Source organism: Podarcis erhardii (assembly GCF_964252035.2).
Source record: "Podarcis erhardii genome assembly, chromosome: 6".
In the NCBI taxonomy this organism is placed as follows: Eukaryota; Metazoa; Chordata; class Lepidosauria; order Squamata; family Lacertidae; genus Podarcis; species Podarcis erhardii.
The window spans coordinates 98,673,396-98,700,210 of record NC_138510.1 but is presented as its reverse complement, the minus strand read 5'-3'; the positions used below and the strand labels follow the sequence as shown (position 1 = coordinate 98,700,210).

The window sequence follows — 26,815 nt, the reverse complement described above, 5'->3', positions numbered from 1 at the left end:
CAATAGAGATTGTGCCAGAGAACGTGTGAGGAATCGCACCCTGAGGCTCAGATCTGTCCATTCCCACTGTGCTGCACTCAGGCGCCAACCTGAAGCTGCTTCGCGTCTCAGGCCAGGGGTCTCCCTGACCAGCTGCTAAACAGCAAGATACAGAACACACCTGAAGAAGCAGGACCATAGATAACCTTGCTAACTGGAGCATGCTGTGGGCCTACATTGGGGTTATCCATAAAAAGTAGAGAGGAGCTACCTAGTGTCTTCTTCTGGTTGTACCCAGGAGAGACTTGGATATGAAGAACAGAGATGTGCCTCAATCACAGCCTCTGATCCAGATCCAATCCCCATTCTCCTTACCTGTAAGACAGGGCTGTTGTCAAAGTTGTAAGCGCTGGGCCTGCCCTCCAGTGTTGAAAAGGCAACGTTGCCTCCCGTGAGTGGAGAGATGTCACTGAACTCGTCTGTGCAAAGGGCCTGCTGTTCATCCTCCCCGGTCCTGATGAAGGCACGGCTGGATTTGCGGTAGGTGTTCTCGCATGAGCCACTGTAGTACTGGTAAGGCACCCAAGGACCATCTTCCCGAGTGCGTTTGTAGATGGCAAAGCTCTCCGGCCGGCTGGTGTGAAATTTCAGGCGTACATATGTAATATCAAAGGCCTTTCCTGTAAGAGAAGAAAAAGTGTTGAGAGTTTGAGACTAAAACACAAGAGCAGGAAGAGAGAGAAATGTCTCTTCGTTCTTTTCAAAGTCTGCAGGGTCGACTTGCTATAAATGTTTGTGTGAAAAATCAGAATGAGAAGCTATGTTTATAATACCAACACAAAATGAAAAGACTATGTTTGTCATACTGTAAACTTGTAAATGGTCGCTCTCCTGGTTACTTGTGGCAAGAAAAGACATTAGGCAATAGGTTAGAGGGAGTTTTAGCACACTAGATGAGAATGGACACTTCTTCCCAGCTGAAAATGTGCCACAAATGTTTTAGAGTGGTGTGCATACACAGCTTTGTCATTTTACCTGCAAGGAGTGCAACTGGTATTTATTTTAAATTTTTCATAACAGCACAACTGCCCACTCTGTCATTTTACTAAAGGAACAATTAATCAATAGCATTTGTATCCAGCCCGTCCTCCGCATGAGCTCAGTGCAGAATGCATGGAACTTATCCTTTATTTGCCAAAGCAAGGTAGGCGAGTGATATATTGACCTGTCCAAGGTCCTCAGTGAATGTCATGGGGTGGACAGAGATTTTAATTCAGATCTACTGTGCCTAAGTACCATACTCTACCCGTGTCAACTCATGGGATGCAACTGTGGTGGTCCTTTCCAAGGACACAAAAAGTAATGTGCAAATTCACTTTTTGGACTCTGACATGCAACAAAACACTTGTGTGTATCTTCTTCCCCTATGCTGACAATGCCCAAGCAACTGAGGCTGAGGAGGATGAAAGAATCACACTTCAAAAGTTAGCACTGAAGACAGGAGTCCTTGCTCCAACATAGGTCTCACTACCTCACGCGCATATGAAATGTGCAGCCGGTCTGCATGCAAGTCAATGAAACATGAGGCTTCTCCATGCAGTTAATGCTTGATTTGGCCTGAAAGGAAATCTGGGGGTGCAATGTTAGTGGTCACTGGATTACACTGTAGGGTGGCACACTACTCACCCAGCAGAAGATGTAATATGGAGATAAAAGGAACAGGTAACACAGCACCGTCCTAGGCCAAAGTCCCACTTCTCCAGCACCCCATTCCCACAGTGTTCAACCAAATGCCTATGGGAAGTCTGCAAGCAGAACCCCAGTGCATCAGCACTCTCCGCATCCGATTCCCAGAAACTGGTAGTCTCCACCATATGGCTGTTGTTGCTAGTATCCCCTGATAACGATAAGCCCCATGCATCTGTCTAATCCCCTTTTAAAGCCATCCATGCTGGTGGCCACCACTACATATGATGGGGACAAAGTCCAGTTTAATTTTGTGCTGTGTGAAGAGGTTCACTGGATGACCCTGAGCATCTACATTTTCCACACCATGCACAATTTTGTACATGTTCCCCCTCTTACTCACCCTTTTTTTCCTAAAAAGTCCCAAACGTCACAACTTTTCTCCTAGAGCAATTGTGCCCTATAAGCTCAGGGTTACTGGAAGCCTCTCTCTCTGTTTCAGACCAAACCCCAATCTGCTATAAGGGGCTGATACATCTGGACAACACAACACGGTTGATGTGCAAACCACTTAGAAGCTGAACTACACTGCAGGGTTGTCCCTCTCTGGAGAGCCCTTGCCAGACAAGGCAGCGCTAGAAAGACCGTAAGGCAGCTTCCTAAGCAAAATATCTGGAACACTTGAAAGTCTATATAAATGCTAAATAAATAAATGCTAAAAAACACACACCCCATTGCTTTGTTTTAAAAAGGTACTCGCATAATCTTGAGCCTCACATAATCTTAAAAACTCCAAGACAGCAGACATGTTTCTGTGTACGACACTGAATGAAACCACAGCAACTGGTTCAGAAGTGCAATATACGTTTCCCACAAAGATGATGGACTCATACTTTCACTTTCCCTACAGTTGACACAGCAAAGAGGAAATGCTGGAGCCAAGCCAGAGAACTGGGATAGTCGGGCCTCTTGTTGTGACAATCAGAGCCTTTGTTAGCTCCTCATTTCGTGCCATTATGGTTAGGATCAAGGAACTGTTTTTGACTCAACTTAACCATCCCAGGAAGGAAGAAAAGGGGAATCCCCCTTTGATACTAATTCTTTGTAGGCAATCAAATGAAGAATAGCTTCAGGATTTATCAGCTTTAGCAAAAAGCAAACAAAAAACCCCATTCTCTTCCACCCCACCCCCACCCCCTGCCCACCTACATACATTTCCCACCCAGTTTGTGAAAAGAGGCCTCTCCATTATAGATTCTTTCCATTTGCTGGCATATCCCCAAACAGGCTCAATAAACGTCAAATAAACCAGCCATGATAATCTTTGCATCCTAGGAACGTGCGGCACTCCAGCATTTCACTCCCTTTAGCTCAGCGGTTTTACGAAGTATCTCCCTACAGGGAACTCTTTCTTCATCAAGTTATCTGAAAGGGAACCCCAACCCACAGCAAGGTGGTTCTGGGGCACATTGGGGGGCAGCCTTGCAAATACAGGTGCAAATGCTGCTACGCCCAGAAACTTTTACCATTTATACATTGATGGTCTGGAAACAGAACAGACGTTGGGGCACAGTCCAGGGAAAGTGGAGCATTTTTAAGGTCAACTGTTTTCAATGGGAAAATCCACTGGCAAGTAAGCTTGAACTTTGCCTCTATTTGTCAGTTCTCTTCTAGTTACGAAAGCTTCCCTGTCTGGTCAGCTGGATGCAAGTCATAGCTTGCCACAGCCAGCCAAATGAGCAGCTCTTTTCAATGGCTGGAACGCATGCCATTCACATGGGTTAGTGATGGGGCTCCCTATCACCAAGGCCAGGGATAGGAACCTTTGGCTCTCCAGATGTTGCTGAACTACAACTCCCATCAGCCCCAGAAAGCATGGCTAGTAGCTGGAGGTGATGGGAGTTGTAATTCAGCAACATCTGGAGGGCCAAAGGTTTCCCAAGTGAACTGCAAATGTACTCTGGAGCACACTCTGTACTCTCACATGGTTGTGCATTGCAGGGCCAGTGATAAAGGGTGGAGAGCAAGATGTCTCCAGCATTTTTGGTGTTGATTCCTCAGCAAGACCATCGGTAGTAGAGGACAGTTTGAAAGGAACTGATCTATTACAGCACTGCATCAGCATTATAATAGCCTAACTGTTAGTTGGGGGATTTGTGGCCCAGTGGGAAACATGCTGCTCTTGGCCTAATTTCATGAAAACCTCAGCATCCTCTGGCTCTCTGAAAGCCACATGCCTACAGTTCTTCCTAGAAATCCCTTCTGCTTCATATTTGTGTGGATGTGCATAGAAATGCATGGGGTGTTAGAGGAGGGGTAGTGCCTCTGGTGGGGGACATGCTCCTTCTGGGTAGTCCATCCACCACGGGTCCCCACTCTGCACTCAGCTCTCAACTGTGACTCGTAGAAACTGTCAGCATTCAATAGCAGCCACATGCCAGGAACAGCTTGGACTAGGCTAACCAGGTGAGGGTAGCAAATGAGTTTCAAATCCTTGGTGATTTTGGGACTGCATGTGAAGATAGACTCCAGCCAGCCAATAGAGTGGACGAGACCAGTAGTGGATCTAACGGTCAAGAAGGCGGTTTCTGCACATGCTGTAGAGGGAAGTGAGGAGCAGGTGGGGCCTGTCAACCTAGGAAGGTAGCCCACCGAGGAGAAGGAAAACACTGATCCTAAACCTTTGCTGCCTTGCAGCTACACTCATTTGTGAGAGCAGCTTCGGGAGTAAACCCTGAGGAGCAATCTGTACCCACCGACTTGTGGGACATCTTTGGGAGAAGAAAGGGCTCAGGAGTAAACCCTACGCAAATCCGGAGTGGAGTCTCTAAGGCAGTTGGATGGTGTCTTGTAGGTCTCCTTCTGGCAACTCCTGCAAAGAACAGGAGCCGGGGCCATGGGGACTTTGCTCCCCCATAAAATATTTGAGGGGGCTGGAGCCCCCCAAAGTTGATGGGCATTGCCATTCAAATGGTGTGCATGCATCACATCATGTGCTCAGTTATGTGGGGCAGGGCTCACCTTACTCAAGTTGGCACCCCTGCAACCACACGGGTGCCAAACATCTTGCTCTGCTTTCCTCACATCTGTGAGGCTGAGAGGGGGGGTCTCATCATCTAGGCAGCCCAGGACCTCCAAACATTCTGCCCAGGCTTGTCCCCTGGGGGAAGTTCACTTTGGTGCTGCTAATGCAGCATGAATGTGATAAAGAAAGAAACAGGGAAAACACACGTGTAATCCTGCAACAATATACTCTCTACCCACACTGGCTGCAGCCTCCCCTCCCAAACTTTTCCTTTGGGGCAAAGTTCCTTAAGTGGGGAAAAGGTTCTCCCCAGCAAAAAGGCAATGGCGCAAAATACTTAAAATTATGAGGCATGTTCTCGACCGTATCAGCTGGGCAGTGCAGATCGCACATTTTTGAAGGGGTGGTGTTGAGAAAGTGACAGAAGGAAAGCAGCTTTCATTTATGCATTTATAATGGACATGGAGAATCCATTATAAGAGCTTCAAGAGTTACATGTGGGGGTGTAAAAAAACAACCACCCTCCTTTTTGAATTGGGAATGAAATGAGCATTCTTAAGCTTCACTGTTCAAGAACACTGGCACTTCTGTTAAGAGACGCTTCAAGGAATTTTTTTTAGCAAGGGCTTGCTGGACAGCCTTCCACCACAGTTGTAGTAAGAGGGGATGGTGCTTATTGTTTTCAGATTTTACAGTGGAGCACACTGGCTGCCATTCCTCAGCCTGGGTGCATAACTAGGAATTATTTTTATTTTTTGTCAATGGCCTCCTGAAAAGCTCAAGACAAATGACTCCTGTGCTACTCCCAGTCCACGAGGCAGACAAATGCACTGTGGGCTCCCCTTGCTCTCATGTCCTAGTGGCATCAGAAAGAATAAACCTGCGGAAGAAGAAGAACTAGAGAGCTGCCCCTGGGGTGCCTGAAGCAGTTAACAAGAGTTACAACTGTGGGAAGAGCCTATAAATAAATACATAAAGCTCTCACCCCCCACCCTCAAGGCTTCTTGGCTGTGAGAAAAGTTCCCAGAGTGAGGTGTACAGCTGCACACCAGCTGTTATTGTTTCACCTCAGTGGGCAGGACTGTATGCACACACGATCTCACCACAATAAATGCATTCTGCAACCAAGCAACAAAAGCAGATACCACAGAGTGCCCTTTGCCCAACACTGCAACAGAGATGAGGATAGTTTGTGAGTGCATGTAAGCAAGCACAAGTGTGTGTGTGTGTGTGTGTGTGTGTGTGCGTGTGCGTGTGTGCACACAAACACACAAACATGTACTATTCAAGCACAAAAGAACACACAGCCATTTATGACTGGCTAACATCTCAAGGAGCATAGATTTCTTAAACTTTGAACAATTACAGTTATCCCACTGATCACACCTGTTGCCAGAACAAGTCACTGAGATTATTTTCCCCATGAAAAATTGTCATGTTTGCTGTGGCACCTTAAAGTCTAAGAAATTTACTGTGGCACAAGTACTTTCACATATAAGACCCTATTTCAGATGCTCAATGTGGTTTGTGAGAGGTTGTCAATGTTACACACACGTGGGTCTGCAGGATGTGTGCAGTCACCTGTGCACTTCTTAGTCATGCGAGGAGACTGGTGTGTAACAACGCAATAACTGCAATAAGATGCACTAGCATATTCACAGTTTCACTGGGTCCCTCAGATTGTCCCTGTTGTTGTTGGCACCTGTCTGTCTTGAGAGACAATAGCATGTGCCTCCAGGGGTGAAGTCAAATCGCTGTGTTAGCAGCACTGAAGTGACCTCCTCAGGGTGAAGCCTGTATGGAGGTCCTGGGCTGCCCAGACGACAAGACTTCTCTCTCGGTCTCGCTGATGTGGTCCAAAGGAAAGCACAGCAATATATGTGGCTGCAAGCATTCCCAAGAGGAGGCGTACAAGGTGCCATCCAACTGTCCTAGGAACTCTACTCTGGATTTTTTTTTTACTTAGTCTTTTCTTCTTCCAAAGATATCCTGCAAGGCAGTGGAGGTTTCAGAACAGAGTTTTCCTTCCCAGGTTGAGGAACCCCATTTACTCCCGACTTCCTTCTACAGCACAGGCAGAAACTGCCTTGAAAGTTGGACCCATTTAATGGTCTTGCTCCCTCAGTGCTATAATTTATGTGTGTCCTCATCAGTACATCTCTGCAGCGGGTGGCGCTGTGGCTTAAACTACAGAGCCTAGGGCTTGCCGATCAGAAGGTTGGTGGTTTGAATCCCCGTGATGAGGTGAGCTCCCGTTGCTCGGTCCCTGCTCCTGCCAACCTAGCAGTTCGAAAGCACGAAGTGCAAGTAGATAAATAGGTACCACTCTGGTGGGAAGGTAAACGGCGTTTCCGTGCACTGCTCTGGTTTGCCAGAAGCAGCTTAGTCATGCTGGCCACATGACCCGGAAGCTATACGCCGGCTCCTTCGGCCAATAAAGCAAGATGAGCACCGCAACCTGAGTCGGTCACGACTGGACCTAATGGTCAGGGGTCCCTTAACATTTACCTTTAAGATAGCAGTAGAAGATGCTGCCGCTGTAGTGATAATTACATATAAGCAGGTATGCAAAGAATTTCAGCTCACATGATACTTCTTCCATGCAAATGCATGCAAACATGGCCCGTATTAGGGAATTTGATAACAACGTATAAATTGACCCACAGTGGAAGAGATAAGGAGTTCCTTTCTCCTCTGGAGCGCTTAAGCTTAGACTGGAAACTGCAGTCTTTGTACTGTACTGTGTCACAAAGCAGCAAAGCTTGCACTAAGAACAGCAGGACCACAAGGGGCACAGATTTTAATAGCAAGTGCCAAAGCCAATATATATTTTTAAAAACCTCCTGGCACACCACCTCATATTTCCTAGGTTTTGTTTCTTCCATTTCAACCCAAGCTAAAACACCAATAACCTTGATTTGCAAAAGCAAGTTTCTGGAGAGGCCCTAAATGTGGGCTCCTTCCATCAATGCTGTCCATGGGAAAGTCTAGCATGCACGATCTAGAGAGGGAACAAGCCTTAAGCAAAGGCAACTAGATGTTTTGCTTGCAGGTGTCATATTATAAAACAGTTCAAAAACAGACCACTGTGCTAATGCAACAGAACAAAACCCACAATGGGTCAATAAAATACTAAAGCTTGGGTTTCAAAAGGCTGGGGTGTGCATGTGGCTTTTCAGTCTTCCATCTTCAGCAACCACCCTGGCCCCAAATGTTGGGTGGCCTTCCAGAAGTGCCCCTCTGAAGCCATCTCTCTTGCTTCCTTCTCAAAACCCACCTTTTCCATGAAGTGTGTAGAACAGTCAACTAGTCCACATAACCCACTGCTGTAACTAAGCTGAAGGATGTGTAACCGAAAGCAATAAAATATTATTTCTGGTTTCCTCCTGCTCCCATTTCCCTCCCTTTTCTCTGCTGTCTCAATTTTGATGTTATAAGCCCCTCAAAGCAGGAGCTGCCCTTCCTGAATTTGTAAGCATCTTGTATAACATTACAATGCAGGCAATACTTCCCATTTGTGCATGTTTGGCACACGCATGACTGCCGACACACATGCCGTTTTTGGCACTGGAAGGGGGCAGGGGCAGAACGGGCTTACATGTGTCCCACTGACGTGCACAGTGCCTTGGAAGACAACCCCTGTGTAAATGGGGAGTTGCCTGTGTATAATTTTAATAGATAACCAAGGCACCCCTCAAAAACTTCACCTTGCGAGATTATTACTCCTAACATGGAATTCAAAACATGGTCCCATTACAGCACAGAGGATTCCAATGAATAACAAGTAAGAACAGAAAAATCTCCAGACTAACATAAAAATCACACTGGGGTATTATTGTTTCACGCTTGAACCACGAAAGTTGGGTAATCCCAAAAGGTCCAGAACTTGTTCTACTGCTTAGTGGCTGCTGAGAAAGTCATTCAAATCAATTGTTTTTCCTCTCCTATATGCACCACAGGACATGGGGGGGGGGGAGCATAAAAAATTAAAGTTGCTAGAATGCTTTGTAGTTTGCTGTTCAGCAATTACTGGGAAGAATAAATAAGCAAGCCTTTTTCTCCCAAAAATCTGCCTCGGAGGAAAGGCCACAAAATTGGGAATGTTTGCCTGGTTTAAAAATAACTGTTTCTTAGACAATAAGGTTTATAACACAGATTACCACCGAACTTTCTGATGTTGAGGGATTTAATTTTTTTATCACTTGCTTTTATTTTAGAAGTTATTTCTAAACCATTTTGGGGGGGAAGACGGATGGAGAAACTAAAGAGTGATGAGATAAGCATGCTTTTATTTTTAATAATGAAAAAAACCTCACTACAATGAGCCTCTTAAGGGGCTTGCCAATTGGCGTTTGAATCCACACAATGGGGTGAGCTCCCTTTGCTCTGTCCCAGCATCTGCCAACCTAGCAGTTAAAAAGCCTAGCAGTTCAAGTAGATAAATAGGTACCGTTGCGGTGGGAAGGTAAACAGTGTTTCCGTGCACTCTGGCACTCGTCACGGTGTCCCGTTGTCAGTTTAGTCCTACTGGTCACATGACCAGGAAAGCTGTCTGTGGACAAAAACCAGCTCCCTTGACCTGAAGCGAGATGAGTGCCGCACCCCATAGTCGCCTTTGACTGGACTTAACAGTCCAGGTCATTTACCTGTTTACCTTTTTACTATTTAGGAGAAGCTGGGAGGGGGAAGGGATTTGGAGCCAAGAATCAGTAGGTGGGAAAAGGTAATGCTATTCTAGGCTGCACAAAATCACAGAACAATAGAATGGTCAAGTTGGAAGGGACCCCTGAAGCTCATCTAGTCCAACCCCCTGCAATGCATGGAAATGCCAACTAAAGCATCCATGACAGATGGCAATCCAACCTCTGTTGAAAAACCTCCAAAGAAGGAGAGTCCACAACCTTCTGAAGGAGTCTGTTCCACTGTCAACAGGGTGCAATAGTATGTTACTTCAAGGGAAATAACAGTACTGCTCTACTCTGCCTTGGTCAGTCCACACCTAGAGTACCGTGTCCAGTTCTGGGCACCACGAATCAAGAAGGATATTGACAAGCTAGAGTTGTGTGTAGAGGAGAGATGCCAAGATGATTTAGGGTCTGGAAACCAAACCTTATGAGTAATGGTTGAGAGAGTTGGGTTTGTTTATCCTGGAAAAGAGGAGACTGGGAGGAGATATGATAGCTATCTTCCAATATTCAAAGGGCTGTCACATGGAGAATGAAGAAAGTTTGCTTTCTTCTTTTCTCTGGCGGGTAGGACCAGAACCAACGGATTCAAATTACAGTGGTACCTCGGTTTAAGAACAGCCCTGTTGACGAACCATTCGGTATTCCGCAAAACTGGAAATAGTGTTCCAGTTAATGAACTTAACCTCGGTCTACGAATGGAAGTCGAATGGTGGAAGGGCACCAGCAGTGGGAGGCCTCATCAGGGAAAGTGCACCTCGGTTTAAGAATGGCTTTGGTTTAAGAACGGACTTCCAGAATGGCTGTACAAGAGAGGAGATTCCAACTCAACATCGCAAAGAATTTCTGACAGCATGGGCTGTCTGACAGTGGAACAGACTCCCACAGGAGGTGGTAGACTCTCCTTCCATGGAGGTTTTTAAGCACAGGTTGGGTAGCCATCTGTCATGGATGATTTGACTGAGACTCCTGCATTGCAGTGAGTTGGACTAGGTGACCTTCAGTCCTTTCCAACTTTACAATTCTATGATTTTGTACTCCTCTGCTGAGACTACCTCCCTCTTGAACAGTTCCTCCTGGGGGAGTATGGCTATCAGGGTTCAGCTACACATCTTTATATGTAACATGTACTTAGGCCCTATGGGTTAAATTGCACATTTACACCAGCAAACAAGTGTTTAGTGGGGCGCATGCTTAACTCTTCCGACACTATTTTTCTTTGCAGCCAGGTTTCTAGTTGATGTCCAGAACCAAACCAGCATATTTTAAAGAGAAAAACAAAAACAAAACCCAAGCCCAGTCATTTCAGCATGCCAGTGTCAGAAAGCCTTTAAATAAATGGTTTATTTATTCCAGAGAAGAGCAGAAGGTCAATACCTTTTGCCTTTCTTCAGATGCCAAAAATATTAGGGTTGGCTTAAAGGATGGGCTTCATGCTACAAAACTAGCTTCATTATTTTTGCTTTATACTACCAAAAGGGATGGGCTTTGTGCTACAAAAGTGGATTTTAAGTTTTATATTAACCTTGTGCTGAGTTACTTTGCACAAAAGGTGCATGCAGGTCTAAACAGAGTGGACAGAAAATGAATTTAAAATGTTTTCTTCAGTGAGGAAGTGTGTTAGAAAGTACAGCAGCAATATATTTTCCTCTTGCAGAAAGGAGAGAGCAACTTCAATAATCTTGATGAAGAAAGATAACCCTTTCGAAAAGCTTCCATACCTGTTCCAGCTATATTCTTTGCCACGCCACTGACTCTCTACTGGACTGTCCACACATCATTAGTTGTTCTATTATGCTTCTCCAGTGCTATCACATGTTTGTTGTCTGGAGGAGAACTCTTGTACTATACTGCAATAAAAGCAGGACAAAAACCCCAGAACATCTGTGTCAGGAAAAGTTATAGGATTTAGCAGGAAACCACAGGGTATGCACCTACTGCAAATGAAAAAGAATGATTTCCTGCAAACCTACTGGATGTACAATGCCACTGAAAGTGTACTGTACAGTACTGTATATAACTGCCCTGATAACAATCATGAGCACAAATAATAAGGAATGCTCAATTAAAAGGGTGACTGGGAGAGTGAGGGGAGATGTGCAAGTTGCTCATGCTTCACCTTTCACCTGAAGTGCTCCCAAGGTTGCAAGCATCCCTAGTGCCACATCGAGAGTGCACATGTTCTGCATGTATGGAGCTTCTAGCCTTGCCATTTTAAAAGAAAGACCTTAAGTACCAAGGATGCTAAAGTCACAGCCCAAAATCAAGAGACGAATGAATACTTTGCTAGATTAATGATTGTTTTAACACAGTTCAAGCCATATTACCTGTATACCAGTATAAGCAAAGTTGTGCACAGGGGCACTCCCCTCCCCAGTCACCCCAGCCTCCAGGTCATTGATAAATGGAAGACCAGCCACCAGCAGCCCCCTGGATAAAATGCAGTCCACTAAGGAGAGGAACCAGGCCTTCAAATCTCAAACTAGGAGACCAGGGAAGGTGCTGTGGCTTTAATCATTTTGACTTTGGGGCAGGGTGTTTGGGCCTATGCCATCTCCCCCCCCCCCAAAAAAAGCGTTCCTCTAGTTAAACTCTAGTTTAACTCTAGTTAAACTAGGTGTTGGCTCTAGTTTAACTCTAGTTAAACTAGGTGTTGGCTGAGGCAATAAATGTTCTGCTGTCACACTGCAGCAAAGGAGTAAGACACAGAAATAGGGCACTGAGGAATGGGTGGTCCGACTCAAAAGCTGCAAACCAGCACTACCTCATGACTCTATCCTGAAGATTTCATCTGCTTTGCTGAGAAGTGGTTTTTTAAAAGTTCCTGTCAGCAGCAGCAAAGGAAGCTGGACTGAAATGACTTTGGGGGGCAGGAGGAGGTTCTCGCCTCCTTGATCTCTTTGCATGAATACCAACAATGCTAAGGAAGTGCTATAGCCTTGAATCTATAAATAGAGAGAGAAGGAAAAGTATGGCCATGTCCGTGAAGGCCCCTCTCTTATTCTCAGAGCACAAAAGCCCCATTGTCTTTGTGCTCTTCAGAACGGATGGATAATTTATATCATAAAATATCCCTGCCAGCTGACGCTCCTCATAAAAGTGCCAGATTGTGAGAAGATTGCCTTCATGAGATAAGCATAGGCTGAAATCCTTCCACTCTTGGGAGCTGAGCCTTTTGAGAGCCCAGTACATTTAACTTAAGAAAACAAGCAATTCTTTTGGAGTAAACAATGTCCATCCAGGGACATATGGGCAAAGGTGGCAGTGGGGACAGAGAACGCTACCTGATCAACTCAAGAGCCACACAGAAACTTCCTATTTTCTCGCAGGAGTGTGTTCGCTGCAACCAGATGCAAGGCAAGAGTCTTCAGCAAAGGCAAGAAGCTTCCCTCCCTTCCACCACAAAGACTGCTGCTATGCAGGTTCCACTATGGGCAGGATTCCTGCAGCCACTTCCTTCAGGCACAGTATTAAAGGGGGGATGCTGCAAACACATCTGACTCCTAGAACACGCAGTGTCTCCCTGAGGCACAAAAATTAATGCCTCAAAGTAAACACCCTCTGTTAAGTCTAAGACATAAACAGCAAGGAAAAAATATTCCTTCAAGGGAGTTCCCCCTCACACACCCTCCATGGATATGCACTTTTAACATTTACAGAACACTACCATGCAATGTGCAGAAAACAAGGCACCCTTAAAAGGAACAGAAATCAAAAGGTAGAAATTTACAGTAAAACAGTCAGAGAGTTACACCAAAAAAAAAATAGATGCTAAATCCCCATGGCCAGGTGAAATAAAAATGCCCCAAGGCCCCCAACAAGCCACCTAAGAACTCATTTGCCTTAAATAGTTACCACCACATCAAAGTTAGAAGTTGAGTCAAAAAGCAGCTGTATTTAAACATACATGGGACTCTCTTTTTTCCATTCAGGACTCAAGAGGTCCAGATTACCCATGATGACAAAAGTTTTATTTTTTTTTTTAAAAAAAAGGTACTTTACTGGTGCAAACTTCTACTTGCTTGGCATCACATTTATGCTGGCATCTTGGTACCTACTAGTGTAAGGCCAGCACATTTGAGATCAGTATGCTGTGCTGACATGTTAAAGTTGAATGCACAGGTGCTGCCAATCCAATTAAAACATGAGTTAAGCAAGTTTTTGTATTTTTTCTACACATTTTGTTGCTGTTAAAACTAGTCCTCCGGCTAAATGTAAAAGGTCCAAGTAGAAGGGATGGTAGCACAACATCTCTTGTGTTAAAATGCTGGCCATGCCAATTAATCAGAGGAGTCTTAAAGCAGAGAAGCAACAGAGGAAACTGAACTTCTCCTCCATCCATTACTCCTCCCCTCTGCCCTCGCTTCTTGGTGCAGAACCTGGCTAAGAAGTAAACGGGAGGGAAGGCAGTTTTGGGACAAGCATAGTCAGGAGAAAGGTTCGAGCATCTAAGAGCATAAGGAAAGACCTGCTGAATCAGATCAAAGGTCCATCCAGTCCAACGTCCTGTCCTCACAGTCATCAGCCAGATGCCTGGCGGAAGCCTGCAATGGGTATTCAGAGGCATATTGCCCTCGACAGGGGAGAAAGAACCCCCCGCATCTCTACACATGAAACCAGCCGCCTCCTCTGCCCACCAACACTATCTTACTGCAATGTTCTAAGCACAGGTCTGCTATGGAGTCATGTCTACTTCCTTGGACCCAAAGTCCCACTATTCCTTTGTCAGCCTCCAAGCTATCAGATTGGTGCTCAATCTCTATTTGTGGTCGAGAGAAGGCAAAAAGAATAGCTGAAGTGAGCAGAGAAGGAGGTGGGTAAGCACCTTTCTGAAGAGTTTTGCAACACTGCCATAATGTTTAGATAAGACACTGGTTACAAGACCATCTTCCGACTGTGAATTCACTGACTCAGTGAAGAAGCTTCTCTCTTTAATAAGTGTGTCACATAATTTCAATTCAGGGGGGAAACCAATAAATTCATCAATTCCTAGTGAACATTTTAATGCACAGCCATATCAACACACTTGAGGGGGGCGGGGGCAGAGAGGTTGGAAGATTCGGACATTCACTGCTTCCCCACCCCTGGCGCTGTGGTCTAAACCACTGAGCCTCTTGGGCTTGCTGATCGGTGGTTCAAATCCCCACCACGGGATGAGCTCCTGTTGCCCTGTCCCAGCTCCTGCCAAAATAGCAGTTCAAAAGCACGTCAAAGTGCAAGTAGATAAATAGGTACCACTCTGGTGGGAAGGTAAATAGCATTTCTGTGCGCTCTGGTTTCCATCACAGTGTCCTGTTGCGCCAGAAGCAGTTTAGTCCTGCTGGCTACATGACACGGAAAGCTGTCTGTGGACAAATGCCAGCTCCCTCGGCCTGAAAGCGAGATGAGCGCCGCAACCCCATAGTCACCTTTGACTGGACTTAATCATCCAGGGGTCCTTTACCTTTTACGTGCATTGAAAGGCTGAGTAGCTGGTTCCAGCCCTCCCTCTGGTTTTAGGCATGCTATTAGGCTCAGCCCAATTAAAAATTTGCAGGGGTGTTGCAGTGATTATTGAAAATGTTATGTCAAAATATATACATGTTGTTCATATCACTTAATGTATTGGTGCCTTCTCTCATTGATGCTCACCACAACCAGGCGTTGCTGCGAGGTCTTGCCCATTTCTCATCTCAAGCCTCTTTCACCTGCGCCACTAATGTCACTTCTCTAGCACATCCCTTTGGGTCATCTTGATCTATGGCATTCCTCACACTAGGCCCGCCCGGGCAATAGATCAGGACCGGTATGAGGAGCAGACCATGATGTCGGCTTCACTCTGCGATATATCGCTGGTGAAACCACTACCGCTCCTGAGTCCCTCCAATGCTCACAGACTCTTGACTCCCTCCAGCGGGCGCTGCTAGCAGAAGGACTCAGGAGCGGGAGCGGTCTCACCGGCAAAATACCGCTGAGTGAAACCGACATTGCACTCTGCCCTCACACTGCGCAGGAGGAGAAACAAGCTGCATCGGTGAGGCACTGGTGCATCTCTAAACTGCTCGGCTGAGGCGTGTGCGGTTGCCGCTCCCCTCAGCCGAGCAATTAAAGGATCCCCCAGCTTGGTGCTGGCTTCCACGCAAGTGGTGGTGGGGGGCGCACTGGGGATGGCTCTGCTGGGGAGGGCTCCTGATCCCCAGCAGAGCCACACGAAGGAGCCCCGAAGCTTCCCCCGCTCATCCACGAGCAGGGAGAGGGCAGGGCATGGAGAAGGCTCCTCATCCCCAGTAGAGCCGTGCAAACAAGCTGTGTTGCCCCAGCCCACTAGCTGCTGCGGTGAGAGCTGCAGCAGTTTCACCCGGCGCCTTGCAAGCCGAGGCCAATGCAGATTATTTTTTCAACATCATGGTGTATCGCCATGTTGAAAAGCTGATATTGCCCAGCTTTAGCTTCCACTATGTTCATTTCATTCAGTTCATGTGGTTCATGCTGTTCCTACATGCCTCTGAATTTTACCATCTCCCTTAATTCATCCTATTTATCTTTGTCTTCCTTCTCATCCTCCCTGGGGCTTATGAGAATTTTTTTTTAAAAAGATAAAGATTTCTACCTCTTCCCAACGTCTGTGTGCATTCTCTTAGCTGCCCCATATCACTGCCCCCCTCAACATCTGCCTTCCTCCATCCATTGTCATTTTCAAGAAGAAATTAAAGCCCACCAGACTCCCAGATAATATTAGCATCCTCCATCTCTTCCCTCATATATTGGGTATCTCTTTAGATGGACTGCCTACAAATATACAGGAAATTTCTGTTGAAAATCTGTCTTCCATGGGCCATGTAATTCAGGCCCCTGTTGACTAACTACACAAGACAGAACACCCAAATTGTATTTTTCAATTAGATCTGTCACTTGATCACAGAAAACTCAGCAGACTACTTTTATGAGTCTTCATAAATGCAATCAGCCTGTGAATAAAAGAGGGGAACCCACTTTTTAAAAAATTATGCATGTCACAGCACACACACTTTCAGAAGACAATCTCCTCACCCCTTCACCAGAGGAGAAGATGGTGCCTGCCACCCAAGGATTTGTTCGTGCCCTTATTGATGGCGCAGGTGAATTAGTGAAAGCGCCAGGTGAGCTTCTCCAGGGAGAACATTCCATAACCACCACTGGAAAAGTTCTCTCCTCTATGAAATTCAGACTGAAAGAAAGCTTAAGTAAGGGCTGCTTATTGTTAATATGTCTTTCTGTCTCCCATAAGTTAATTGTTTAAGAGCCCATTCATATGAAAACTGGGGTGTAAAGGCTTTCATTAATTAATATATTGATTCAATGGTGCCCCTGATGTAGTTTCACCCGTTTTCTGCATGAAGCTGTGTGTGTAACCACCCCATTACAGAACACGGAGGGCAGGGCTAGCGGCTGCACAATGAACAGGCCAAGTTTTATTGGGGGAGCGGAGGGGGTGGGAGAGGGAGGGAGGGAGGAAGCCACATGCATCTAGACAAGGGAGTCTTATCATTCAGAGCAGGATTTGTACTATCTACAAAGCTCGACCCTTCGGCAGGCAAGGCTTCAGGAAATACTAGGTCCCTCTGGGAAATTTAGCAAGGCCTCTGTAACGAAGCTTAAACTCCCACTACCCCCATTAGCTCACACATTCTTCCAGTGCGCCAGGAACAAAGGCCCCATTGACTTGGGCATGTAGGCGGCAGAGACAGTAAAAGGCTGTCTAACACATTATTCCGTGACAATGTGGTGCAGGGCTGAGCTACTGATTCAAGCCACTTTTTCTTACAAGAGCCTCTCACTGCAATGCAGCTGCCTTCTGCCTCACTCCATTCACAAAAACCTGGTGACTTTTTCCCTTCTTTTTCCACCAGCCTCCCCCTGCACAGCCAAACAGACACACACACACACACACACACACACACACACACACAGTGAAGCAACAGCAATACTTAAAAGCCAGAAAGTTGCCACCAACTCTGTGAATCGCCCTGAGACCTCTGGGTATAGGGCAGGATATAAATTCAATAAATAAAATAGTAAATAGTAAAAAAAAAATTCACATTACATAACAGATTTCCTAGATCTTGCAAGGCAGAATGTAGGTAGCATGGTTAGTCTGCCATATACAGTGGTACCTCGGGTTACATACGCTTCAGGTTACAGACTCCGCTAACCCAGAAATAGTACCGGGTTAAGAACTTTGCTTCAGGATGAGAACAGAAATCATGTTCTGGCGGCACGGCAGCAGCAGGAGGCCCCATTAGCTAAAGTGGTGCTTCAGGTTAAGAACAGTTTCAGGTTAAGAACGGACCTCCAGAACGAATTAAGTTCTTAACCCGAGGTACCACTGTATACAGCTTGAACAGCAGAATGTGCTCAGAAATAAATCCCACTGGCTGCCTAGAAACAAAATGTTGCAATTCTCTTCCTTCGACAGGCTTTCCCATTTTGATGGCATTAGTAGTATTCAAGGATACGAGGTCCCATTTTACTGCAACCATACTGCTGATATTTTTAAATACATTAACCTTTTTCCAGAAAGATAAAGCAAGTGATTGTGCAAGTTCACTGTGCATGCAGAGATATTCAGTTGCAAGAGGCACTGTGGTGTTTGAGGCTAGCAGCCACATATGTAGCATGACTGCTCACACCCAAAGTTAAACAGCATGTGGTTGCAAAGGATGAGGTCACCAATGCCAGAGGCTAAAACACACCCAGGGCCCAAAAACTGAATTAAAGCTGGAGAGATAGGTAGCTGGAGAGATGATAGGTAGCTGGAGAGATAGGTAGCTGGAGAGATGATAGGTAGCTGGAGAGATAGGTAGCTGGAGAGATAGGTAGCTTTACCCCAGTCACCTTCCCTCTCAGGCTGCAAACACACACTCCCTCACCTGGGTGTAAGCCCCATTGGATTCAATGCAGTTTCTTAGCAGATATGCATGAGGTTGCACAGTCAGAGAGAAACCTTAAGCCTGGTCTTCCAGGAGGCCTGCCTGCCTGCCTGAAAACAGCATCTCCACCCTGCATTTTACACACCCCAGGAGCTGACACGATTGTTGGGATGGCAGCCAAGAAGCAGTGCACTGAAATAACCCTGTTCTGATACCTGGGGAAAGTCCACAACCATTGCAGAGTATATTTCTGTCTTTGATGAGGAAACCAAAGAAACCGGTTTGGGTGGCTCCCTAGAAAACCTATGGGCTACACTATGGGCTACCCACTAACAATTAGTTTCACAATCATCTTGCAAACCCCAATAGTTTGGTAAAAATAAAACACTTTTCCTTTAAAATAAAATATCTGTTTCCAGGGTTTTGTAAAATTCAAAATGCATGAAAGACTTCTCTTGAGTCGCTAATCTCACCACAAAGTATCTAAAGCAAACAAGCTGCTATCACTAAACAGGATGAAGCACAAGGCCTGGCAGGTGTCATACATGGGGAATTCCATTTTCAAAGCTAATAATGAGTTACATTAACACAATGCCAATGCCTTCATTTCCATCTCATTTTTGCAAACCAATGAAACTTGCACTCTAATTGTATGGAAGAAGGGGAAGTGGATGGTGAGAATTAGGCACCTGGGCAAAGGAGGAGGGCTGCATGGATTGCTAGGGGCTGCCATACCCTTAGTAGTGGGCAGGAGAGGAGTGTTGGTCTGTACACACTTATCATACCTTCTAGACTGCGCACTAGCCAATGGAAGTTGGAAGAGCATGTCAGCCATCCCCCTGATTTGGCACACTGGAAAAACCAGTGGCACTACAATTCCTCTCAAGTGGATTCATGACCACAGAACGGGACTTGGAAGTTAGCAATCTGATTTGGTTCATGTACTGCAGGCATAGGCAAACTCGGCCCTCCAGATGTTTTGGGACTACAATTCCCATAATCCCTGACCACTGGTCCTCTTAGCTAGGGATCATGGGAGTTGTAGTCCCAAAACATCTGGAGGGCCGAGTCTGCCTATGCTTGATGTACTGCAAAGTGGATGATGCTGAAATTGCACAACGATCGGCACCACAATGTATGGCAGTAGTGTTACAAAGTCGTGGCCTCTCGTACATTTGGATAAAGAGACAGCAGTGCTGTGTTTCAGTGAATATCCACACTTTGAGAAAAAGTAACATTCACACATGAATGTTGATAACGTCAGATGAACAGTATGAGGGACCCAGGAACACAGATAACTGTTGCCAGTCATCTAAACAGATTAGTCAACATTCATTGGTACACATCTGGAAAGTAGGCAAATGGGCACCTATTTTTGGACATTCAATAACTTCACCCAGAATTTACAGCATTCACATGCTTTTATCAAAATCTAATTTTAGTGCTCAATGCAGCAGTTTACGGAAGATCATAAAACCATCAGTAATATATAAACAGCCACCCAACCCCCCCCCCAATATGAGGTCAGCAATTAAATATTCATCTTCCTTCCATGGTTGATGGTGTTGAAAGCTACTGAGCAGGCCAGTAGAACTAACAGTATCACACCATCTCCCATCTCAACTATTATCTGGAACTACATAAAATCATGGACCATAAATCAGATTGAAATAGTTTCAGATAATCCACATCCTCCATAACTGTTTGAAGTCAAGGCATCACCACCTGCCTGAGCACCTTTGCTCATGTTTGTGACTGGTTAATAGTTGATAGTCATCTGGGTATATGGACTGCTTCTTCAGGCACATCCTAGGAAAAGCTTGCTTCAAGTCAGCTATGACTGCAACTTCTCTCAGTGGAGCATTTACAAACTCTGTTCCTGCCACTCCTCTCTTGCAATAAGGGCCAAGGGACACGCCACTCCAAGAACATTCATTCTAAAATACTTTCTTTTTAAAGGACGCACATTAGAGTAGCTACTTCCAGCATCTCTTGGGTGAAATGTGTAGACTGCCACTCAGTTCACCATGGCAAAGACAGAACTTACCTTATGCTTTGGCTAGCGTTGGCATGGGTAGAGGGAGAGGAGTGACAATGTGATGTTCAGAGCATTTTGCAGCATGGCCCTCTGTCTACGGAAGTCCTCAAATTTCACCTACTTTCAATTTTGTATATCCCCACAGAAAAGAAGGCCTTAGCAAGGATTACATTCTCAGAGTGTGCTCATTTGTGCAATGAAATCATATGACATTTGGAAACCAAAGTTATCATGATTTATTAACAAAGGAGTGCCAGTGCTGAGAAACCATGACGTATCTCTAGAGATAACAACAGCTACTGCTGCCACAAGCACGCCAAAACTGATTTTACAAGACATAGGCAAAAGTTTAGGGAAAGACTAATGTTGCAATTATATTCTGGTGTATTCTTTGTAGAGTACCACAACTCAGCATGACTCCTTACAAAGTAACATAAGCAGAGAGAGATGACCCCTTGCTATCTTTATAACCCAAATTCTGACAACAGGCAAAGAGAGGGAGACTTAAGGCTAAGCACATTTAAGGGCATCAGGTTGAAGATGGGGTCTAAGAATGGACTTCAAGGGAAAAGAGTGGTTTAGATATGGATTTACAGGAAGAGGTGGAAACTCTCATCAAAGACAGGATGGCTGACATCCGAGGCGCTACAACTACCTGGTTTGTTTCAGTGTTGCTTTGGTAACACATGAAACTCTTGAATCATGTGGGGTCAGGTTAAATCATGTTACTCCTTTCCACACCAGCACTGCCATCCTCCCAGCCATCTGCTGGCCTCGAAACTCAGCTCAGTCCCATGTGGGTCAGAACTCTATTTGGTACCAAGGTGATGAGATTGAAACTTTGGAGGTGGGGAGGGAAGAGCATCTTCCACACAAGCTTGGCAATGTAAGAATTGGGTCTTTATCCTCTAAACCCGAGGTGGAGGACACAAAAAGATTCTTCCCAGCATGCAAGGCAACACCCTGTTCAGCACTCTCTTCGCGGAAGAGATGGATGGATGGCGGCTAACAGATTGAGGTTGAATCCTGACAAGACAGAAGTACTGTCTTGGCGGGCAGGTGTGGAAGACTCCCTGGTCCTGAATGGGGTAACTGTGCCCCTGAAGGACCAGGTGCGCAGCCTGGGAGTCATTCTGGACTCACAGCTGTCCATGGAGGTGCAGGTCAATTCTGTATCCAGGGCAGCTGTTTATCAGCTCCATCTGGTACACAGGCTGAGACCCTACCTGCCCGCGGACTGTCTCGCCAGAGTGGTGCATGCTCTAGTTATCTCCCTCTTGGACTACTGCAATGCGCTTTATGTGGGGCTACCTTTGAAGGTGACCCGGAAACTACAATTAATCCAGAATGCGGCAGCTAGACTGGTGACTGGGAGCGGTCGCCAAGACCATATAACATCGGTCCTGAAAGACCTACACTGGCTCCCAGTACGTTTCCGAGCACAATTCAGAGTGTTGGTGCTGACCTTTAAAGCCCTAAACTGCCTCGGTCCAGTATACCTGAAGGAGCGTCTCCACCTCCATCGTTCTGAGGTCCAGCACCGAGGGTCTTCTGGCGGTTCCCTCACTGTGAGAAGCCAAGTTACAGGGAACCAGGCAGAGGGCCTTCTTGGTAGTGGCACCCGCCCTGTGGAATGCCCTCCCACCAGATGTCAAAGAGAAAAATAACTACCAAACTTTTAGAAGACATCTGAAGGCAGCCCTGTTTAGGGAAGCTTTTAATGTTTAATAGGTTATTGTATTTTCGTGTTTTGTTGGAAGCCGCCCAGAGTAGCTGGGGGGACCCAACCAGATGGGTGGGGTAGTAATAATAATAATAATAATAATAATAATAATAATAATAATAATACATTTTATTTATACCCCGCCCTCCCCAGCCAAAGCTGGGCTCAGGGTGGCTAACAACAATCAAAATAATCCAACATTCTAAAAACATTTCATTATAAAAATTAATTAAAATCAAATTGATGGCAACCATCAAGCTAAAGTTCTGTGGAGATTGCCAAAGGAGGGAGTCAGGCTGCGCCCTGGCCAAAGGCCTGGTGGAACAGCTCTGTCTTACAGGCCCTGCGGAAAGATGTCAAGTCCCGCAGGGCCCTAGTCTCTTGTGACAGAGCGTTCCACCAGATTGGAGCCGCGGCTGAGAAAGCCCTGGCTCTAGTTGAGGCCAGCCTAACCTCTCTGTGGCCTGGGATCTTCAGGATGTTTTTGTTTGCAGACCGTAAGTTCTTCTGTGGGACATACCAGGAGAGGCGGTCCCGTAGGTAATTATTATTATTATTATTATTATTATTATTAGATGCACGGATGAGTTAATTTACATAATTCACTAATTTCTTATAAATACAGATTCCTCACAAGTTGAAAAAGCTAGCACATCATGCAGGAAAAAAACTAGCCTTGCCTGTTGTTGTTTTTACTCTCAAGGATATTATGATATTTTCTTTAATAAAAAAAAAAAGTAGAGGAACATTAAATGATACCCCTACTTAAACCCTGAAGTTGTTCATTCAATCACCTCCTTCTTTTGTGTAGATAGTGCCTCAGAAATGTATGCTGTTAAGAAGAAGAAATCAGAGCTTGCATTTTAATTTATGGTTTCAAAAGAACAAGGATCAGCAGAACCCTTGTTTTAAAAGCACAAGCAAAACAAAATCCCCTACTGTAAAGGGATGTGCAATGATTTCCTCAGGAATCCTTTCCCAAGTGTCCAGTACGAAAGCAAACTTAAAACTGATATTCAAACCAGGAGCACTCCACTCTTCAAACCCTCTCAAAACAGCAAAGCCTTACACTACCCAGGAGCATCCCATATACATTGCTCAAAAAACCCACTGCATTCAACACCACGAGCAAAGATCCTAATCCCCCCCCCCCACTTAAGTGATCCAGTTTACAGAATTATGAGTGTATTCCTTTGGCCTCTACCTCAAATCAGAAGGTAGAACTACCCTGGTGTAGAAGCAGATCTAAAGCAAAACAGCAGCAAGGAGTGGAGTATGAGATGCCCTTAGACACCTGGTTACCTTAGCCACAAATGAACTAAGAAAAGCTGCTCCTTCTTTCATGGGGCATAGTAATAGCCAAGTACCTTGCAGGGTCATCGATGAGGCCAACTGATATAATGTATGTGAAGCACTATGAGCACTAACAAAACAATTTAAAATAGAACAATCCATTGAAACTAACCACTCTCTGCAGCTCAATGTTTATTCCTCCATGCCATAGTAAGTATTTTCTACAGCTTAAGAATATCGAACTGACAGATATTTAAGTTCAGGCTATAAAAGCAGCTGCAGAAGCACTTAATGGAAAGCCACGCATGATATAAAACCCAATTCATTAGCTTTAGTTAGACTTTTATTATAAAGTATTTCCACTGACTTGGCTGAAGTACAGGACCCCTGTAGCCTTGCTTCCTTCTCCCTTCAACCCCACAAATGCTAACAGGGACTTTAGCAGCAAGCTAAAGAAACCCTGACATCCGGATTAAGTTCAAGAGGTTTCCAATGCTTCAGCTTACCCCACTAGTCTTTCTTTGCAAGTGTTTCCTAAAAAGAGGCGAAGGAAGCAAATGCACTGAATAGTACGATATGTCTTACACCACATCAACTTCTGTAACCACAGAGGCCATTCTATACGTAGTACAGGCAATGGTCAATGGGTCTGTCAAAGTAATTAACCACAAAACGAGTCCTTCATAAGTTACCAGTTTCCACTGAGCAGTAAGGGCTTTGCTGTTATAGAGCACATGCACTCAGGCATAAGGAACACTATATAAAAAATTGATCCAAGAGACTGTGATCTAAAAGCATGAAATCTCTCAAAATCTTACAATGTATAAACATTTGTTTTCTTTGAAAGTGAACCTAATGACAATCTGATTCACATTTGGTAGACCCAACAGGGTGGGTGAGACTCCTTTAGAGTCCAGATCCAGTCTACAGGCCACTAGTTTGCTATTCCTGCTTTACACTCTGTGCCTTATACTGTATGTTGCTGCAATGTGATAATTTGTGTTGCACTAAGATGGAGGCGGGACGCAGGTGGCGCTGTGGGTTAAACCACAGAGCCTAGGACTTGCCGATCAGAAGGTCAGCGGTTCGAATCCCCGCGACGGGGTGAGCTCCCGTTGCTCGGTCCCTGCTCCTGCCAACCTAGCAGTTCAAAAGCACGCCAAAGTGCAAGTAGATAAATAGGTACTGCTCCGGCGGGAAGGTAAATGGTGTTTCCGTGCACTGCTCTGGTTCGCCAGAAGCGGCTGTCATGCTGGCCACATGACCTGGAAGCTGTATGCCGGCTCCCTCGGCCAGTAAAGTGAGATGAGCGCCGCAACCCCAGAGTTGGTCACAACTGGACCTAATGGTCAGAGGTCCCTTTACCTTTTTAAGGTGGAGGCACCTGGTAAGTATTACTAGGAAATACAGCCTGAGCGCATTCATGCTTCCAGTAACAGCTTGCAAGGTTACAGTGGGTTTCTTTCACACTTTTCTTGGTCACAAGATTAGTTGTGGATTAGTTACATGTTTGAATCATTTTACCCTGGTTTTAAGTAGGAAAGGCTCCCCCAGGGCCCTTAAAGATCAATGTAAACCAAGACAACCCCTGCCTTCATGCTTACAATCTATAAGACAAAAGCGGATGCAGCAGGAGGAGGAAACAAGAGCAAACTTAGACTGTACTTCCTCCTCTTCTTGGGTTTTAAGGGTGTGAAGGCAACGGGGAGGCCATATTATCACCATGTATATTCCTATATTCCCATTGTTCATAAAGTGTAGTATCTCATAAGAACTTCCACAAAATCGTCAGCATTTGATCCCAAATATTTTTGTCCTTTAACAGCCCCCCAAGGTTAAGTTACAATGCTTAAGTTGTTCACCTTGCGGAGGAGGCTCCCTCTCAAACAGTCCTATACTAATTCTTCCAGTTCACAAACTACACAAAACCCAGCATCAATCTGTCCGACATTAAATAAATTACTCTAAAGAGCACAGTGCCCTGCCAAAATACTAAATAAAGCAACTTGTTTCATCTGGTGATTAAAGATCTAAAAGTCTCTCAAAGCTGGTCAAAAAAATAAAAATAAAAATACCTTCCTCCTACTCATGAGACTTGTTTCCCAATATTTTTGCCATTCACCCATAATCTTCTGCTTAACCCAACATTTTACTTCCATGGAGCTGAAAACAACATTAATGCTGTGTTGCTTGTGTCTCAAATCATTCTTGGCTACCTGATCTTCCATTTCCCATGTTGGCCAGAATTCAACTAAAACTGACCAAATACCTATTAACAGTAGTTCTGAATTCAAGAACCAGATTTCATTTACCAAGTTATATATCCCATATCTCCATTCTGAACAGCTAACAACCCCAAGAAGCAGTCGGTTAGCAGCATCCCCCTATCAGGCCCTGCATCCCTAACCCACTCCAAAAACCAAAATTATAGTCACCAACTTGGCCACTGTTATAGAAACCTAACTGGATTAATGATAGTTCTTTTGAACTCTACATGTTGCTGTACCAGTTGATATAGGAAGAAAGTTCTTGTAAGGACCAGCTGTGGTGGAAACAGCTGGAGAAGAGGAGCCAAGTGGAGCTGGTCTCTCTGCAGAGTCATGGTGCTGCCTCCAATGCCTCTTTGGCTCTTGCAGTTGCTGCCAGGTGAAAACTGAGGAACAGAGGAGTCAGTTGGAGCTGGTTCAATGGCTCCATCAATTAGATTATTAAGTGGTCAATGACTCATTCCCTGGTCAGCATTAACAGGAAAATGCTCTGAATGAATGCCAGATATTCTTCACTTTAAAAAGGAACAGCCCTAGTGGTGCAGCCTTTATTTTGCAAACCTTTCATAGGATTGTTCTTACTATAATGGGAAGAGGTTGCAATATTGAATGCAGTGAACAAAAAGGCATGGTACTGACAGTGCCTAAGTTTTAACCAGTTATTGTTATTCTTACTCTCATTATTACTACTAGTAGTGCTATCATCACCACTACTACTTATTCAACAGAGCAGCTTTACCAGTACTCCAGTCTGAAATCTGCCAACCAAACATCATACTCTGCTGCAAAAGAAGTGCCAAAGCTATTGCAGAAGCTAGTTTCTTTAAAAAGGTGTGGTGCCTAGAATTTAACACAAGAAAATATAACTCTATTCATCATGGATAAAATTACTTCATTCATCAAAGATAACATCAGGAGTGATAGCAATCTAGGTATGAGACAAAAAGACAAGTCTAAGACTGGAGATAACTTTCTCAAAATTGTGAAGCTGCAGGGAAGGGTGTTGGGTTTAGGATTCTTAAAAATAGCTTGCATTCTGAACAATGGAGAAAGTTGGAGGTATATAAAAGCAAGAACAAGGCCAGGCAACATGATTTCAGCAAAATATTTATTTGCATGTTAAGAGGGAGCTTGATTCTACAACTGAGGTATGGCCTCATCCATATAGTATTAAGTGAGTCAACCCTAAGGACCATTTTCTTACTTACATAGGGGTCTTGTCAGTCTTACT

At 45.0% G+C, this 26,815-nt stretch overlaps 1 protein-coding gene across 1 annotated transcript in view; it reads right to left on the bottom strand.

The window, feature by feature from the left end:
• LAMC1 (laminin subunit gamma 1) overlaps positions 1-26,815 on the bottom strand; it is a 125,446-nt gene that overhangs the window by 56,782 nt on the left and 41,849 nt on the right. The window contains exon 2 of the mRNA XM_081867293.1: positions 355-659. Within this exon, the coding sequence (XP_081723419.1) occupies positions 355-659 (305 nt within the window). The remainder of the gene's footprint in view (positions 1-354; positions 660-26,815) is intronic.